Here is a 19,633-nt window from a genome sequence, read left to right as displayed (position 1 = left end):
GAATATTTATGGCTTGAATGAGGATCAAGACCTGTTCACAGGTCACCACTGGAAACATTTTCCAGCTGCTCAGGCAGAATTAACCAGTTTCTTCCATGTGCCCGTTATAGCATTTATCCAGCTCTGTGTATGCACTTGTTTTGTTCTGCCTTATTCCAGAAACACACTAGTACTTCTGTGTCTGTCATTCTAACCCAAGCACCTCAAGAGAAGGAACTGGATTTTATTCATTCTTGTGCCCCTAGTGCTGGGCATGAGGAGATACTTATTAAATATTTGTTAAATCAGTAAACGAGTTAATGCAGGAAATCCTTCCCTGTAATTGTGGCTCTCCGTGGGTCTACACTGAGAAAACAGTACCACTTGAGTTTCTGCCATGTGAGAAGTCCTATGCTTGGCTTCTTTCAGTGCCTGTCAGGGAAGGACCTGTTGGGCTCAGGTTAAACGCCTCTGTCCTGTTGTCCTTTGCTCACATATGGCCACTTCAGCTCCGGGCTAAGGCCTACAGGCAAAGTGTCCTTCATCCCTCTGAGGTGGCCCTTCTCCTTCTTGCCAGGAGGCTGGGAGGGAGACAGATGTCGCCTTGTCAGCAGGGTTTTGAAACGATTCTGAATAAGGGGTGTGTTTTCTGCCCTGCTCCTTTCACAGTGTCTGGATGCCAGCCGCCCATGGCTCTGCTACTGGATCCTGCATAGCCTGGAACTCCTGGATGAGCCCATCCCCCAGATGGTGGCCACAGAGTAAGTCTGGCTTTGGGGCACCCCAGGTGTCCCCTGAAATTGGGTTTTGAGTTCGGGAGTTCTTTTTGTTCAGTTTCTGTTCTATTTATTTTGAATGAAAAACACAAGAGTGCTGCAAAGAAAACCGTTGCCCTTCTCTTGACCTCCAGTAACTTCCTGAAACTCCTCCACTTCAGAAGCCCGTTGTGTGCTCGTGGGTAGAACAAGACTTTGAACTTCCAAGAGAAGGATTCTGTTTCTTCTGTGGCCTTTTCTCTGGGCTCTTGCTCTGATCTTTGAGAAGAGTCTTCATCAACGCCGGAGTAACCTGATTTTTCCAGAAAGTACAGTATACATTTGAATAGCTTCTGTGGGAAAGCACGTGGCAACCCAGTGGACAAAAATGCCTTTGCGTTCCATAAATCCCTGCCCAGAAGTCCCTCCTCACCAATGCCTGGGGGATGGTATGGCTCCTGATGGCAGTGGATGTGTTACCGGCTTGGTGTACAGATGTCAGGCCATCGTTTTCCTAAACTTCTCCTTAATGATTAGAGATCTAAGCAACTATTGAATAAGGTTCTTCCCAAAGCACTTCTGCAGAGGGTGTCCTCATTGTAGCTCCTCATCCTTAGAAGTTCATCACACTTTATATATATTTTTTAAAAAGATTTTATTTATTTTTGGCTGCACCGGTTGTCTTCGTTGCTGCACATGGGCTTTAGGCTCCAGTGGTTGCAGCATATGGGCTCAGTAGTTGCGGCTTGTGAGCTCTAGAGCACAGACTGAGGAGTTGTGGCCCACAGGCTTAGTTACTCCATGGCATGCAGGATCTTTCCGGACTGGGGAGCGAACCAGTGTCCCCTGCGTTGCAAGGCGGGTTCTGAACCAGTGGACTATCAGGGAAGCCCCACATTTATATTTTAAAGAAAAAAACTGATCATCCCTCTAGTCTGAGGGGTACCCGAGGATAGTAAGGGGCTGCCAGGAATTGGCTCTGATACCCTAGTTCTCACTGAGAGAGAGCACCTTCTCTCAGTAGCATCTTGACCTCAACTGCTTCCTCTGCTGCTCTGAAGGTAGAGGGTCAGAGGGAGGCCTGGAGCCAGGTTTGTCTGCCTGCAATGCACGGGGGCAGCTGTGCCAGGATGCGTGGAGGCCAGCCTGTGCTCCTCCCTGGCCACAGTCCCTCTGCCTGGGTCATGCTGTCAGGTCAGAAGAACAGAACCACACATTGTCTCATTCATTCTGTCTTAACAATAACCTCTCATTCTTGCCTTCCTGGGCAGGGTGTCTTGTGATGAATGTGGATAGAAAAGATAATGAAGAATTAGGCCGTTAACCCTTGTGATGTGTACAGTGCTTTCAGAGGGAGAGGAAAAATACGCATTGTCTTCCACATCACAGAGCTGCTGCAAGCCTAGTTGCTTCTAGCTCTGGATGTAGAGTTGGACACAGTTTCTGCAGTAACAGGAATTTAATTGTCAAAATAAAGGCCTGTGTGTTTTTGAAATACCAGTTGGGGGTTGTGGATTGTTTGGGAAGTTCCCCCCACCCGTCACATACACAGTCAGGATAGATGGAATGGGAAAATCGGATGTGAGAAGACAGAAGACTGGAGGAGTCGGCGAGAGTGAAGTGCAGACGCCCCCTAGAGGAACAGCGGTCTGGAGCAGGCAGGAGGCCCCCTGTGGATGTAGACCATCGGAGGTGGGAAAATGACAAAGGGCTTCCTGAAGTGGAAGAACTTGGGTCAGTTTTTTCTAGGTTGTATACTTGGTGTTGTATGTTGTTCAGTTGCTCAGTCGTGTCCGACTCTTTGTGACCCCACGGCCTGCAGCGCAGCAGGCTTCCCTGTCCTTCACCATCTCCTGGGGCTTGCTCAAACTCATGTCTGTCGAGTTGGTGATGCCATTCAACCATCTCGTCCTCTGTCGTCCCCTTCTCCTCCTGCCTTCAATCTTTCCCAGCATCAGGGTCTTTTCTAACGAGTCAGCTCTTCACCTCAGGTGGCCAAAGTACTGGAGCTTCAGCTTCAGCATCAGGCCTTCCAATGAATATTCAGGATTGATTTCCTTTCGGTTTGACTGGTTTGATCTCCTTGCAGTTCAAGAGACTCTCAAGAGTCTTCTCCGACACCACAGTTCAAAAGCATCAATTCTTTGGTGCTTTATGGTGTTGTGTAGGTAAAGCTTTTATGAGGAAATAAATGTTGGAGCAGCTTTTGTGGCAACATCAGTTAGGAAGAGAGGACCCCGTTGAAGGGCTTTTCACACTGAACAATTGGAGACAACCTAAATATCAACACTTGGGGATGCCGTAAGTGTAAAGTTTAGGTGAAGACTCTATGGCGTGATACATACAGTGAAATATTATGCAGCCACTTAAAAATTAAAAAGTTAGCTGGTGTTCGGTAGGCCTATGATGATCATTTCACAGTATACACAAATGTCAAATCATAACATTGTACACCTGAACCTAATATAATGTTACGTGTCAGTTGTACCTCAATTAGAAATTTGTATATATGCATAATTGTGTGTATTTATATATGGACTTCACTGGTGGCTCAGACGGTAAAGAGTCCGCCTGCAATGTGGAGACCTGGGTTCGACCCGTGGGTTGGGAAGATCCCCTGGGGAAGGGAATGACGGCTACCCACTCCAGTATTCTGGCCTGGAGAATTCCATGGACTGTATAGTCCATGGGGTTGCAAAGAGTTGGACATGACTGAGCAACTTTCACCATACTGTACTATATTTATATATAAAAATGTGTGTGTTTAATAGAGGTACTCATGATTTAAATGAAAAAAGGTAGTTAAAGATTCATTTTTTATAGATTAAAATTAAAGGTGGTTCTACGCATAGGAAAAAACAGAAGGATGTATATATACACATGATAGGAGTTATTTGTGTGGATGATGGGGTTAAAGGTAATTTTTTTTCTTTTCTAATGTTATTTGCATTTTCTAAAATTTCTACAATGAATCTATTGTTTTGTAATCAAAAGAATGTTTTAAAATTTAGAAGCTGATTTGTCCTGATTGCAAGAGCCACTTGATAGTTAATGACTGAAATTTTCTGTTTCACAGCCACCTTCAAAGCTTTGCCTGTGGTTCTTCTGAACATTGATTTAACAGACTTTTAAAGAATTACTTAGACTTTCCAATAATAAACTTTGTTTTATGCCTGCTGCTGCTGCTAACTCACTTCAGTCGTGTCCGACTCTGTGCGACCCCATAGACGGCAGCCCACCAGGCTTCCCCGTCCCTGGGATTCTGCAGGCAAGAACACTGGAGTGGGTTGCCATTTCCTTCTCCAAGGTATGAAAGTGAAAAGTGAAAGTGAAGTCGCTCAGTCGTGTCTGAGTCTTAGCGACCCCATGGACTGCAGCCTATCAGGCTCCTCCATCCATGGAATTTTTCTAGGCAAGAGTACTGGAGTGGGTTGCCAGTGCCTTCTCCTAGGTGCCAATAATATTTGTTATGAACTGAGCCTAGTAGCTTGACTTATAAGATGATAAACTCTTTTTAGTAAGAAATAGAGAAATCTTAATGACTTCTATTAAAATATGGGGACTTTTTTTTTTAAGACTACCTAATTTTGGAGATTGCTTTTTAATTTATTTTGCATAGGGAGGAGAAATGCTTTGAAAATGTAGTCAGGTTTTTTTTTTTCTTCTTCTTTATACAAATGTTAAGGTGACATAGAGGGTGTATTTAGCTCTGGAGTTTATTTTTCTACTGTCCTCTCTCCTGGCTCCCCAATCTTGTGTGCAACACACACATATTCACACACATGGGTTTCTTTCTCTTTCCTATTTTGTTCACAGTTTTGCTTCTATTTGTCCTGGGAACAATATGACAAGCTGAGGTCCCTCTAGTGGACAAACCAGTTTTGTCGGCTCCTGTGACTGCTGACCAGAGCCAGCAAGGCCAGGCTTTTACTGCTGGTGTCAGACTTTTCAAGAATGGTGTATTCGTTTCAAGAATAATATATTCAATAATAATATATTTATAGGAATTAAGTGTGCCCTTCTTAAGAGATTGTATTCATAAATTTATATGTATGTTTGCCTCAAAGAAATTAACATTTTGGAGCCACACTAAGTACATTTGCTTTGTTAATGACTTTAGCACTGAAGGAAGCATTTTTTTAAAAATGAGAATCCCTTGCTTCGTTATTGAAAGCTACTTAATGAAACACATGGAGTAAAATGAATACCACAAGGAAACAATGGCAGTGTTAAGTTAGGTCTTTTAGTTTCCATAAGATCTGAAAATTATCTTTAACTTAAAAATTGTTTTAGGACCTTTCCATTTGTAAAGTTTTCCCAAAGATTAAATTTAAATTTTCATGTGCCAGTGTTTTATTTCCCTTTAGAAAGTTTATCAGTAGCTTGTCCCTTGAATAGCTCCTTAAATAGCTCTCCTTTTAATTTTAAATTTAATCCATCTGTTTCCTTATCTTTCAGTGAAGATAGCTTATGTCTTCTTTTGTCTTCTGGGCATTTTTGGCCAGGTGCTGCTGGCATCTAGTAGGGAGAGGTCAGGGATGCTGCTAAATGTTCTCCACAGGACAGTCCCTACAACAAAGAATCGTCCAGCCCAAACTATCAATAGTGCCACAGTGGTGAAACTCTGCTCTGAAATAACCAACCTCAGTTTTTCTTAAATCTAAGGTAAATTTTTCTTATATCGAAACTAAATTCTTCTTGCTACAGAGTAGCTTTAATTCTCATTTCTTTACTGAAAATTTGTGTAATTATCCTTTGTATTTTTTATTTTTAAAGTCGTTCAGTTGTGTCCGACTCTTTGCGACCCCATGGACTATGTAGTCAGACGGGCTCCTCTGTCCATGAAATTCTCCAGTCCAGAATACTGGAGTGGGTAGCTGTTCCCTTCTCCAGGTGATCATCCCGACCCAGGGATCGAACCCAGGTCTCCCACATTGCAGGTGGTTTCTTTACCATCTGAGCCACCAGGGAAGCCCTATCCTTTGTATACTTGAGGTACTTTGCTGGGTTGCTCCCTCACAGTGGTATTCTGTAATAGTAAGCCTTGGAATCACTTCTGTATTGAGACATTTTTACAACTTTGTTCTCAACTTCCTTTGAGTTGGAAAACGGAGTCTTGGACCAGTTATAGTTCTGACCAATACTGTGTTTATGATGCTTTTAAGAAGCATTTTCATTATTGTTCACAACTCATGAACCCAAACCTCTGGTCCTTTTTCTGCTGTGTTCTTTGTTATTTCCCCTTATATACGTTGTTCGTCCCCCCCTCCTGCCACCCCTAAGTACATTACTTGCTACTTATATCTGTTTCATTTGTTTCATTCTCTATTTATTATTTTTGGCTGCACTGGGTCTTCCATTGCTGCATGTGGGCTTTCTCTAGTTGCAGAGAGCAGGGGCTACTCTTCGTTGCAGTGCAGTCTTCTCTTTGTGGTGGCTTCTCTTGTTGAGGAGCACGGGCTCTAGGGCATATGGGTCTCTACAGTTGCGGGTCATAGGCTCAGTTGCTGTATATCCTCTTGGACCAGAGATCAAACCCGTGTCCTTTGCATTGGCAGGTGGATTCTCACCCACTGGACCACCAGGGGGCTCCCTCATTTGTTTTATTCTTGTTGACTTCTGATTTGTTTAATATTATTCTGGACTTCCTCTCCTTAGAGATTTCCCTGCTTGTTTTGATTATTTGCTTACATGCTGTGCATGCTTTTAAGCCCTTCATCCACACTGGTGACAGTGATGTTCAGAATCAACCACTTTAGATCTGTCCTTAATCATCCCCTAAAAGTCTGAGTAAATCGTTGATACTCTTGCTTTGAACTTGATCCTCTTATAGGTTTTATGTACTTTTTAATAGCTGGATGTTAGAGCGGCAGTGTCCAATAGAAATGGAAATGTTTTATGTTTTGTGGCAGCCACTCGTCCCATGTAGCCACTGAGCAGTTGCGGCGCGGCTTGTGTGACTGAGGAGCTCAATTTTAATTAATATAATTAAAATGTAAATAGCCTCATGTGGCTAGTGGCTACCTGTTGGACAGAGCAGATGTATCACATTGCTACCCAAAATGTGGTCCCCGGACCAGCAGTATCTCCGTCACCTGGGAACTTGCTAGACATGCAGAATCTCGGGTCCTTCTAGTTCTGCTGAAATAGATCTGCAGTTTGATGAGATCCTTGGGTGGCTTCTGTACACACTCAAGTTAGAAAAGCACTGAAACCTGGCTGTACACTGGAGTCACATGGGAAATTTTTAGAACTGTTGCCACTTGGGCCCACTGTCAGTGATTCTGATTTAATTGGTACTAGGTATGGCCTGGGCGTTGGGATTTTTTTTTTTATAACATCCCCAAAGTGATTCTAATTACACAGCAAAGACTTGTGGTATTCAAACTTTGTGTATGTCCGCATCACCTGGGAATCTGGTAAAAATACAGGAGCCCAGCTCTCCTGCTTCAGCAAGTCTGGGTCCCTGTGTTCTTTATTACAGTGATTCCAGTATACACATTTGGGGTTTACTAAGAACCCCGATCTAGAAGATCGTTTCCCACTTTGTTGGACATTGTCATGTAAGTGAGAATGAAATGCCTTGCTGACTTGAAAGAAAATTGATCTACTAGATTGTTTAGTCATGTGACCGAACAAGTGATTTATGAATACTTGTTTTTCACAAAGTGTGCCCCTCTTGGTGTTGGCTCAGTGTTTTCTGCTTTCGATTTTTTAAATTAAGTTGGTGAATTTCTGGTCTCTAAGATAAGTTCTTTTCCTCCTTTGAATAGTTAGAGTGTCATTCACATTTTGCTTTTCAGAATTGCTCGGAGTTGTGCCCACGACAGCTGGTAGCTTCGTGGTCAGTCTGCCAGTTCCTTAAGGTACAAGTTGGAAAGCCCATGGATCAAAATGTTCTGTAGTTCGGAAGTGCCTCTGAGTTCAGAAGAGCCGAGCCCAGTTCCCCAATACAGCCCTGGAGTCACTTAGATGTAGCCTGTCAGCTGGGGACAGTTGGTGTGGAGCGGTGATTTAATGACGTCTCTGGTACATTCAGATCCCAGCCTACTCCAGACTTTAGGCTACAGGGTCAGGAGTATTGCATTTGGTGTAATTTTGTCATGGGAGCTGGGGAATGGAATGGGTAACTAGATGACTTTTCCTTTTCTTTTTTTAACATGTGCTGTTTCCTATCAGTCAAAACATTTTGTTTTTGTGATACAGAAAACTTTTTGTGCAGCCAACTTTTGTTAAACTAGGAGTTCCTTTGCCATTTGTTTCTGGGAAATCGGATAAGAATTGATGAAGGTTTGGGAAACGTTAGTGACAAGCTCATTTTCTTTGCAAAAATTAACTGCTGTTAAAAACATGCCACAGAATTGTCTTCCTTCTCTGATCAGCAGCTTTAGTTTCAATTTGTGTGCTTCCTACAGTAAAATTGTGGGTGGAACATGAAGTGAGTGTGTATTGCATTTAACCTGTGACAGTTTCAGGGCTCTACTAGGAAATCAGCAGCATTTTCTGTGGCTGTCCCTGCCCAGGTGATGCAGCAGGTCCGAAATAAAAAGTAATCAAATATGACCTGGGAGAGCAGCCATTAACTCATGTCTTAGTTGAGATCATGGAGAAGGCAATGGCAAGCCACTCCAATGCTCTTGCCTGGGAAGTCCCATGGATGGAGGAGCCTGGTAGGCTGCAGTCCGTAGGGTCGCTAAGGGTCGGACATGACTGAGCGACTTCACTTTCACACATTGGAGAAGGAAATGGCAACCCACTCCAGTGTTCTTGCCTGGAGAATCCCAGGGATGGGGGACCCTGGTGGGCTTCCGTCTATGGGGTCACACAGAGTTGGACATGACTGAAGTGACTTAGCAGTAGCAGTAGCAGTAGTTGAGATCAAGAAGACTGTGTGATCTCTTTGGCAGCATGGATAAGAAGGAATGAGATGGAAAAGCCCATGGAAAAGAAGGCTGTCTGAGCACTAGAGGGACTGAGATTTGCCCCTGGTTCTCTTAAATGAGGGACTTCCCAGGTGGCACAGTGGTAAAGAATCCTCCTGCCAATGCGGGAGATGTGGGTTCGATCCCCAGATCTGGAATATCCCCTGGAGAAGGAAATAGCAACTCACTCAGTATTCTTATCTGGAAAATCCCATGGACAGAGGAGCTTAGAGGGCTACATACAGTCCATGGGGTCACAAAGAGTGGGATGCAGCTGAGCTTGCATGCACGCATGCTCTTAATTGAGGTCTTGTCCCAGTAGGAAGCTGGGATCCTGGTATGTTGGGGAAACAGCTTGAGAACTCTCCTGGGGTCTCCTTTCCGATGAACTTCAGAGGACCTTCTGACAAAGAGGGGCTCTCTTGGTTTCATCTAAAGCAAGAAGATAACTTCTGGGCAAACTGACGCCATTCTTGGAAGGAAGGGCTTAGAGGGCAGTCCTCAATATAGCAGTTTCCCACAGTGAAGGCACTGGAGTTTCTGAAAAATTCTTCAAAAGCCCACAGCTGGGGATACCTTCTTGTTTTCTCTTATTTTGTTTTTTGAAAAGTATTTGCTTGTTTATTTGGCTGCATCAGTTCTTAGTTGTGGTCTTCGATCTTTAGTTGTGGCATGCAGGATCTAGTTCCCTGACCGGGGTTTGAACCTGGGCCCCCTGCATTGGAAACATAGAGTCTTAGCCACTGGACCACCAGGGAATTCCCTGGCATGTATTCTTGTGATAGGAGTTGGCAGTGCTTAGATCTGCCACCGTGCGCTCAATGTGCAGAAGCCCACCTCTCATTCTCCTAACCATAGAGGCAGACTCCATTGGAAGCTTGTTTCTTGTCAGTGATATGAATAAATATCAGGAGCCGACTGGGGCTTAGGCTTCAATGAGAGTGAGAAGGCACCTCTTTAAATATTTCTCATAGGCCTATATGAGGGCTCTAGGCCAGCATAGTTAGTGGGGGAAAAAGTAATTGAACATCACTACGATTTCGGCAAAATCCAAAACCTCGGAGCTACCCCAAAGGCAAGGAGAAGGGACTGGTTCCATAGCCCTGGGGTGGCAAATTGCGAGAAAAGTATAGGAAGGACTGGGTCAAGAAGCGTGAGACTCACTCCAGTTCTATGAAGGGCCATATGTTTCTGCCCGGCCTCCTGTTCCTGGCTTCACAACTGGGCAAATGCTTAACTACAAAGCTCAGAAAGGAGAGCATACAAAGCTGATCAAGGCAGGGTAGAGAATTAGGTCCTTTACAGATGTATTCAATATATATTCACTAGGTGGGAAGGGTGTTTCTTCTCTTTGGGAAGGGCGGAGCCTTGGAAAGGCCTGGACTCTGGTAGAATTCGGTGTTTTGGAATTAATGCTTTCTTTGTTTTTCCCTTTGGCCGTGTACCTAGCGTGTGTCAGTTCCTGGAGTTGTGTCAGAGCCCAGAAGGTGGCTTTGGAGGGGGCCCTGGCCAGTACCCACACCTTGCTCCCACGTATGCAGCGGTCAACGCGCTCTGCATCATTGGCACCGAGGAGGCCTATGACGTCATTAACAGGTACGGCCAAAGCCAGCAGGGCTGGACACCCAGCCGGGCTCCCGTCTGCGGACACTGCGCTGACCATCACCTCCCCCTCTCCTCAGAGAGAAGCTTCTCCAGTATTTGTACTCGCTGAAGCAACCCGATGGCTCTTTTCTCATGCACGATGGAGGTGAGGTGGACGTGAGGTGAGTGGGGTTTTTCTCAGGCTGCTGCATCAGCAGATTCTCAGGCTTATCTGCCATCAGAGATGCCAAACCCGGGGAAGGACACAGGAAATCGCCACCTTGTCTCACCAAATGTCACACAGAGAGACGTGTCAGTGACATGGTTCATAATCCCTGCAACCATGGGACAGATGTCCTCAGGGCTCATTGTCACTTGACTTCTTTTATGTCGATGCCAAATACAAGTAACCGAGAAACAAAATCAAATGCTTTTGTTTTAAAAATGAAAAATACATTCATTTGGCATGAGATGGTATACCATAGATGTAACTGTATAGTGTAATATAATCTTTCATCTCTCTGGTATGGGAAGGGAGGATAAGGCCCAGCGGGGACTTAGTAAATATTTTCTGAATGTATTTGATGAAAGCGTGAGAATGTTTAACACCTGTGTGAGAGCTGCTTTGGGCAATGCAGAAACCATTAGGGGCCAGTGGAGTCTATGAAAAACAGTGGCATTAACTGATTGGAACCAGTTGGCTCAAAATAATCCTTTTTTCTCAAGAACTGTCTGATGCACCTAGCAAATCCTTTGCTCACCTGGCAGGAGGTTCCCTATAAGATATCTCGGGAATCCACTGAATTAGTCATTTCTCACAAGCAGTGGATCATTGAGATATATACCAAATTATTATTGTTTAGTCTGGTAAGTTATTATGAGGTTTCTATAGCAAAGCCATCTTATTGCCTATTTGTAAATGTGCTGTCCTCTACAAGAGTTGATAAATACTCTGGCTTAGCTATTGGTTTGAAAATATAGGGCAAGAAAAAACATGAAGCACAAAACACATTGCAGATAAAAGGAGGTAACCTTTATCTGCAGAGACCTTAATGAAGGGTTTTCGTCTGTTTGTAACCTGTCTGTTCAGACCATAAAATAAGACTAGGTATCTGGGTACGTGGAAAACTGTTTATCTGCTCACAACACCTCTGACCTGAAATGTGGGGGTGTTTATCCTCATATTAATGACACTAAGTACCAAGAGTTAGCACAGACTCCACAGGTTAAGGGCTCAGTCCCACAAGACTGTCTGCGCTTCAGATAGCAGTCACAAGTAGTGGGTTCCCAGGTTAACCAATTCTGCCTGATTTGTAAATCAGGGGTCCCCATGACCCCCTTCTCCATTCAGTAATTTTCCAGGACAGCTCAGAGAACTCAGAGAACATTTTTTAATACCATTTATTATAGAGGATATCATAAAGGATACAAATGAACAGCTACATGAAGGGGCATACATATAGGATGAGGTCTGGAAAGATCCAGAGTCTAAGAACTTCTGTTGCCGTGATGTTGGGGTGTGACAACCTCCTGACAGGTACTTGGGCGCATCCACCAACCCAAAAGCTCCCTGACCTTCTTCATCCAGAGTGTTTTAATGGAGTTTCCATTGTGTAGGCATGATTGATTAACTGATCGGCCATTGGTGACTAGCTCAGTCTTCTTGGGAGTGGGGCAGAAAGTTCCAACCCTCTGACCCCATGGTTGGTTCCTCTGACAGCCAGCCCCCATCTTCCAGCAGTCACCTCAGTAGTATAAACTCAGATGTGGTTGAATGGGGCTTGTTATGAATTACGAGGCTCTCACACCACCATTACTCAGGAAATTCCACTAGTTTTATGATCTCTGTGCCGAAAAGACCAAATATATGTTTCTTACTATATCACAGTACCCCAGTATCTGTTGTTAAAAGATAAACAGGGGCATGTTAAAAATTTTATGAACTTATTTGAGCAAAAATTGATTCGAATAGGGCAGCATCCCATCTTGCAGATAGGAAGGAAGCCCAAGGAGAGCTGTGCACAGTGAGAGACTTCTGTAGGCAGAAGGGAGCAGGGACAAGGAAGTGACATCAGGTGCTTAAAGAGTGGGTTGGCCGCTGCAAGGCCACTTTCCTTGAGGGGACAGCAGGGGTCGACCGGCAGGGCATCTCAGTAGTGCTGATCAGGTGGTTCCTGAGTGACTGGCTGAAGATCCCATTTCTGGGAAAGCGGAAACCATAATGAAGTCTTGGTTTGGCGATGTGGAGTTTAGCATAAGGGACTCCTTTTGGGGCTTCTTGTTTTGTTTTTAGCACTGTGTATGCCAGTAAGGGCTCCCCGGGTGGCTCAGTGGTAAAGAATCCACCTGCCGATGCAGGAGATGTGGGTTCGATCCCTGGGTCGGGAAGATCCTCTGGAGGAGGAAATGGCAACTCATTCCAGTATTCTTGCCTGGAAAATTCCATGGACAGAGGAGCCTGGTGACTATAGTCTGTGGAGTCTCAAAGAATCGGACACAACTTAGCAACTGATCACGATGCCAGTGAAGCCAATATAACTATTGAGGAGAAGCAGTATTGTGTTGACATCTTTAGAAAAAAAATTTAAAGGATGTTTTTCCCCTCTTGGTCAGTACATTTTCATCCTGTTCTGCAGATACTCCAAATGTAGCTTTTTAAGGTTTCCTGAGATCATGGGTGAGAGCAGGGGAACACTGGCAGGATCACTTGGGCATTTCATCGCTTCCCTTTTTCAGATATGATTATTCTCTAGCTTATTCATTCCGGTGCCAGTTTCCTCTGTGTTCTTATTCATATCTGCCAGACAAATGTTAGGAAGTTCCTCCAATAAAATAGGTTTGCTTCTGAAGAGCTGTTTAACCATATGCCTCCTCTGGTAACATCCTGCCGTTTGAGCCATGCTTTACATTTACAGAGGATTAAAGATGCGAACGATGGGTGTAACCTAGCAGGCTGCGTCCCGTTCCCCCGCTCAGCATGGTTTCTCGTGCCCCAGTTCCATCGCTTTTCACTTGATTTTCCTTTAATTGTCTTTGCCTGGGAGCATCAGCAGTTACTCCTGAGTGCTGCCAGGTGGATTTGACCTGAAGAGAAGCAGCAGTTTACAGGGACACATCTGGAGGCTAGCCTGTCTCCTTCTGGGTTAGAACTGATCTCTTGATATTTCAGGCCTGTCGCAAGTCCTTATTTCTGAGATGAGCTTACTCAGGCATTCACAGCTCCCATGGACTGCCACTAATCCAAGTCAACTTGTAGCCAGCACTGTCTTTCCCCTCAGTTCTTAAGAAAGGAGCAATTATTTATTCCTGACCTCCTAATCTAGGTTATATAACCTGGAGTATCCTGGGAGGGTAGTGGGGAGATGGGGACCCAGCCTTTGCAAAACTTTTGGCAACAGAGTGTAGAGTGTGTTTGGGGAAGGAGGAGGTCAGTGTTGCTGAAGTGCAGAGGGGTGCAGGCAGAGAATGAAGCTGGCTGGCCAGGCTGGGAATAGCCTGAGGAGCACTGCAGTCTCCTTGAGAAGTCTGGAGTTTATTTTAAGGGTAGTGGGAAGCCACTGACAAATTTTAAGTAGGGAGTGACATGATCTGATTTGTGTTTTGTTAGAAGTTCTATGGGGAATACATTGGGCTTCCCAGGTGGTTCAGTGGTGAGGAAGCCTCCTGTCAATGCAGGAGACCTGGGTTCAATGTTGGGAAGATTCCCCGGAGAAGGAAATGGCAGTCCACTCTGGTATTCTTGCCTGGAGAATTCCATGGACAGAGGAGCCTGGCAGGCTACAGTTCATGGGGTCGCAAAAACATGACTTAGCGACTAAAAGGAACAAGTGAATGCATTATGGTGTTTTAGTGAAAATCCTCTGGTTTCAGGGCTGGAGGGAGGAAGACTGGACAGGAAACTGACCCCGATTAAGGATGACTTAGATTTGGGTGACAGCAGGAGACTAGAGGGCAATTTTCAAATTTGAGAGATATGACGACTGGATAGAGGGACAGAGGAAGCTAATGCTCAAGAAAAGTGTATTTTGTTCACTCATTGTCTCAGTGTGAGATCTGGCAGCAGGTCTCAGGTCTTCCATTTGTGAAACAGACCACACTGCTGACTGCCTCCCTACCTCAGAGGTTATATTCACATTCAAGAGCAAATACCTTTGAACCCCTTTGTGAGACTCAAGACCTGAGAGGAGCTGGGTCAGACTTTCGAAGTTAGCTTATGGTAGATGATAGCACTTGGCAGAGAGGACTCTTGCATCCTTCTGATGCCTGCTGGTTTAACTCAGCCTCTGCTGTGCCTTTGGCCAGTGTGAGCAGGCTGATTAAAATGCTGGGAGGAGAATAATACCTGCAGCTCACTGAAATGCTTCAGTGTGCCTGACTTAGTATTATGTCCATATTGAACAACATGGAAGCTAGGCTCTTCTCTCTCCTCTCTTTTATATTCCTTAGGAGCCCTTAGATAAAGGATCTTGAAAGAAAATTAGAACAAACAGGTTTGTCTTCAACATAAAATGAAGCTGAGGTGTTTTATGTTTGAAAAGACCATGTGCTCAGTCGCTTCAGTCGTGTCTGACTCTTTGCAATCCCATGAATTGTAGCCAGCCAGGCTCCTCTGACCATGGATTCTCCAGGCAAGAATGCTGGATTGGGTTGCCATTTCCTATTTCAGGAGATCTTCCTTACCCAGGGATCGAACCTGTGTCTGTAGCATCTTCTGCATTGGCAGGCGGGTTCTTTACCACTAGCACCACCTGGGAAGCCCATAGTGGAAAAGAAAAGACAGTTTGTAGATGTGTTCTATAATAGAGGGAGAAACTGAAATAAAATGTGTCCTGAGAAGAATTAGGGCTGGCAGGATGGAATGGCAAGAATTATTCCAAATCAAGTAGGATATGTTCTTTTTTCTATTTAAAGTGTGTGTGTGTGTGTGTGTGTGTGTGTGTGTCTACTGGAGGGGTGCTTGAAATCAAAACTCTTTTCTTGCTCTAGAAGTCTAAGGAATGGATCTGAGTAGCTCATCTGTTCTGGTCCCTCTTGCTTGGTCTGTGCAACCATGTGGTCTGGCAGCCTGCTTTGGAGGTTGTCTGTTTGAAAGAAATATGGTTAACCTTTAATGTGTCCATGCCATAAACATGGCAAGCCCTGGATCTAAGAACAGTAGTGACAGCTGAATGAATGAGCATCTCAGAAATACCTGAATGGCAGCATGGAATTTTGGAGCCATTGTAGGTCTTTGAAAGAAGAGCTGAGTTCACTGTTGACATAAATTGATATGGCTGTTATTTCGTTTGGTGTAGATTTGACTGTGTGGAGGTAGGGAGAATAGAATGTCATGTTCTTTCTCTGAGACCATGCTGTGAGGAACTTGATCCAAATGGAATGTCGGAGCTCCTGGTTGGAGACCAGGAGTGAGGACAGGTGGTGATTACAGCTTACGAGGCAGAGAACAATCCACCCAAGAAGTTCAGTGAGCCTTGTCTGAGCTCTTCCTGAGAGCGTGACCCTTGCCCCTCTATTTCTGTCCTTCCAGAAGCGCGTACTGTGCTGCCTCGGTAGCTTCGCTGACCAACATCATCACCCCAGACCTGTTTGAGGGCACTGCTGAATGGATTGCAAGGTGAGAAATGCTGGGATTTGTCCCATTTCTTAGACAGCAGGTGGTCAAGACTTCTGAAAAATAAAGGAAGTGCAGAAGAACCAGAAAGGAATGTAAAATTACAAGAGACATCTTATGGTTGAAAGATTTTACATTTCAAAAATGCTTTAAAAGTTTTCTTTTTTCCAGTTTTCTTTAATGTGATTGGCAGGGATCAAAACTCTGGGTAAACAGTATTAGTCAGAGTCTAAATGGATTTAAACCAGTTTGAAGAGAAATTTGGAAATATCTCAAAAATGTCCTTGCTGATGACCCCAGAATTCCACTCCTCCAGAAACTCACACACATGCATGAGAGAGACAAACATAGGACTCACTTATAATAGTAAATAAAGCTAGAAACGGGTTAAACGTTCATAAGCACTAGATGGATAAATGAGTTGTGATGTAGTCACATTGGAATATAATATAGCAATTAAAATGAATGAACTAAAGCTACATGTATCAATATGGGTGAATCTCAGAACACTATTGAGTTTAACAGTGTTAAACTAGTGTAAAAAAAAAAAAAGAATGTTAAGGAAAACCTGCAGATTAGCACATTGACTGGAAATTTGAAAACATGCAGAACAATTCTGTATTGTTTATGGGAAGAATCACATGTAGTAATATAAAAACATGCTGGAAAGAATAAGCACCAAATTTAGGATGGTGGTTACTTCTGGGAAGAAAGCAAACAAAATGAGATTACAGAAAGTCTGCACTTCTAGCCAGGCTTCCTAGATGGCACTAGTGGTAAGGAACCCACCTGCCAGTGCAGGAGACTCGGGTTCAATCCCTGGGTCAGGAAGATCCCCGAGAGGAGGGCACAGCAACCCACTCCAGTATTCTGGCCTGGAAAAGCCCATGGACAGAGGAGCCCGGTGGGCTACAGTTTGTAGGGTCGCAAAGAGTTGAACACGACTGAAGTGACTTAGCATGCACACATGCACTCTTGTACTCAGGAGACTTCAGTTGTATCTGTAACTGTTTATTTGTTTAAAATTAAAAAAAGAATCCTGAAATGCATGTGGCTAAATCAAAGGTTGGTGTTAGATACACATGTGCTCTATATATTATTTGCTATACTTTCCTGGATCCTTCCAATTATTTCATAATTTTTTTTTTTAAAAAAAGAAAGTATAGTAGGTTTATACGTACTATTGAGGAATTATATCCAAGCTGTATTGTTTTACTTTTAATAGCTTAATTTTTATCAAAGTAGTACTTACTGCTATGAAAATACAGTTTTCATTTAAACCAAATGGTATACTATGATCATATTTACTTTTTTTGTATGACTTTTTTTCCCTCTGGAATTAATCATTACCTGTTAATTCCCACATATTCTGCCAGAGCTATAAAATTACTCTCAATATGGTCAAACAGTTCAGGTAATGTATCAGTCCTCTCATGTATGTGTGTTTGTGTACATATGTGTGCGTGTGTGTTTTGAGTCGTCTACCCCTGGGCCTCTGCCCTCCTGCTTCAGTCTGGACATATTGATCTCAGTTTGCTGCACAGCAGGCATCCAGAAGCTTCCTTTCAGCATGAAATTCACTTCACTTCTCTGCTTTGTTAAAGCCCCAGTCCTCTTTTCTCCTGATTTACTTACTCATTTGAATGAATCGCTTATTTCAACAGATCCCAAAAAAGAGAACGTGGGAGATAGATTTTTAAGATTTTGCAATTATTTTTATTCTAGTCTCACACTTGATGGCTAGTTTATTTGGTTAGAGACTTCTAAATGGAAAACTGTGAATTGTATTCCTTCAGATTTTTTAAGCCTTGCTCCATTATCTTATGGCTTCCAGTGTCATTGTTAAAAAGGCTGATCATACTGATGGCCAACCTTTACTGAGGACTTGGTATGTAATACTTATTAGTAAGAGAGCTCTAGTTTAAACATTGAGAATATAACCTTTTGAGCTAGATGGCCTGGGTTTGGTTCTTTTTTATACCTTCTGTTTCTCAGTTGAGATTTCCCATTTTTTCATTCATTACAAGTATATTTTTCTTCATAAAGATAAATATAAAATTATAATATCTGTTTTAAAATTCTTGCCTGGAAATTTCAACATCTGGCTATCTTGGAGTTGACATGTCACCTTTTCCTGAGTGCCTGTGTCAAGTGGTGTTTGGATTGTACCCTGGACATAATGGCTTCCCAGGTGGCTCTAGTGGTAAAGAACCCACTTGCCAATGCAGAAGACATAAGACACATGGGTTCAATCCCTGGGTCAGGAAGATCCCCTGGAGGAGGGCATGGCAACCCACTCCAGTATTCTGGCTTGGAGTATCTCATGGATAGAGGAGCCTGGTGGGCTATGGTCCATAGGGTTGCAAAGAGTTAGACATGACTGAAATGACTTAGTTCACATCACTGGATGTTGTGATGTTATGTTGTAGAAACTGGAGTCATTAGATTGCTTTAAAGAGTGTTGGTCTTTTTCTTCTAGCAGGCAATCATCTTGGTTAGTTGATTGCAGTGGGCAGGGGCTCAGCTCTTGGGTCAGTTCTTAGTTAGAAACTGCTTTCAGTTTGTCCAGTGCAGGCGTGATTCAGGGTCAGATAGAAACTTGAGCGAAGTTTAAACGTGGAATTTGGTATTTTCCTTCTCTAACTCTCCTCTTTCTGGGATTCCTCATCAATTTCTGTCATTCTGGTTCTTCTTGCCAGAAATATGGGGCTTTCAGTTTCAGCTGCCTTCCACTGACCTGCTTGCCACTGTTGGGCAACTGTAGCCATCCTCAGGGCAAATCAAGAAAAAAAGAAAAGGGAGGAATAGGGGAGAGGAGGGACTGACAGTTCCAACTTTCAAATCCCCACCTTTCTTCATTTACTGAGACTTCAGGAAGTAGTTTTAGTGTGTTTTGTCCGGAGCATGTAGTTATTAATATTTGCAGGATCCTGACTGCCTGGGTTTGAAGCCCAGTTTTGTCATTTATTAGCTTAGTGGCCTTGGTCAAGTTGTTTAACTTCTCCATGCCATAGTCTCCATATGCATCAAATGATGGGATGTTGAATTTGAGTTAAGCTGAAATACAAAGGAATTTAAGTGGTAGAACTTGTTATGGTGTCCACTGGGCGTTACTGCCTCCCAGTCCACTGTATTCCCAATCCATTGTCTGTTTCTGTCCTATTTCTCTTATTCTAGCTGTTTGGAAAATTCATGATGATGAGCCACGATAGGGTTTTTGGTTGTTGTTCAGGTGCTGGGTGCTCAGAAGGTGTCTTCAGTCTAGAATTTCAGGTACTTTACTCCCATACATAATAAGAGGTTCCCTTACCTTTTATCTTCTAATCCTTCTATTGAGTTTTTATTTCTGTAATTCTATGTAAAATTTTTCAAAGCTTATTTTTAATCTCCATTTATATAAAAAACGAATACTTCTTTTTTATGTACTCTCTTGTTCTTATTTCAGGGATATTTTGTCCTTGCAGTATTTAAAAAGTTTACTTCTGCTCCTTATGTTATTCCCTCCAATTTATTTTTATTTGTTTTATTTCTATGTCATGTTCACATAAAAATCTCTTTCACGTAAGAGCCTTTGCTTAAATGTCTGATGTTCATATTTAGGAGTCAGGTGCTAGAAAGCTGATGGAGAGCTATGTTTGCCAGAGTGGCCTGGGATCCAGCCATTCATGGGGGAATTCTCATATATCAGTATCCATAGGATTTTTCCCTCGGGTTTATCGATTTCTGTGGAGAACCTTCCAGATTCCTGGTTATGGTATGAAGCTGGCAGCCAGCTTTGTGAA

General features: G+C 43.4%; 1 protein-coding gene across 1 annotated transcript in view; it reads left to right on the top strand.

Moving 5' to 3' along the window:
- FNTB (farnesyltransferase, CAAX box, subunit beta) overlaps positions 1-19,633 on the top strand; it is an 87,129-nt gene that overhangs the window by 46,172 nt on the left and 21,324 nt on the right. The window contains exons 4-7 of the mRNA XM_055436387.2: positions 649-740; positions 10,106-10,252; positions 10,339-10,422; positions 15,768-15,854. Of these exons, the coding sequence (XP_055292362.2) occupies positions 649-740; positions 10,106-10,252; positions 10,339-10,422; positions 15,768-15,854 (410 nt within the window). The remainder of the gene's footprint in view (positions 1-648; positions 741-10,105; positions 10,253-10,338; positions 10,423-15,767; positions 15,855-19,633) is intronic.

This window comes from Moschus berezovskii, chromosome 9 (assembly GCF_049115385.1).
Source record: "Moschus berezovskii isolate FMDL1 chromosome 9, NW_MosBer_1.0, whole genome shotgun sequence".
Lineage (NCBI taxonomy): Eukaryota > Metazoa > Chordata > Mammalia > Artiodactyla > Moschidae > Moschus > Moschus berezovskii.
This window is presented reverse-complemented; position numbering and strand designations above follow the sequence as displayed.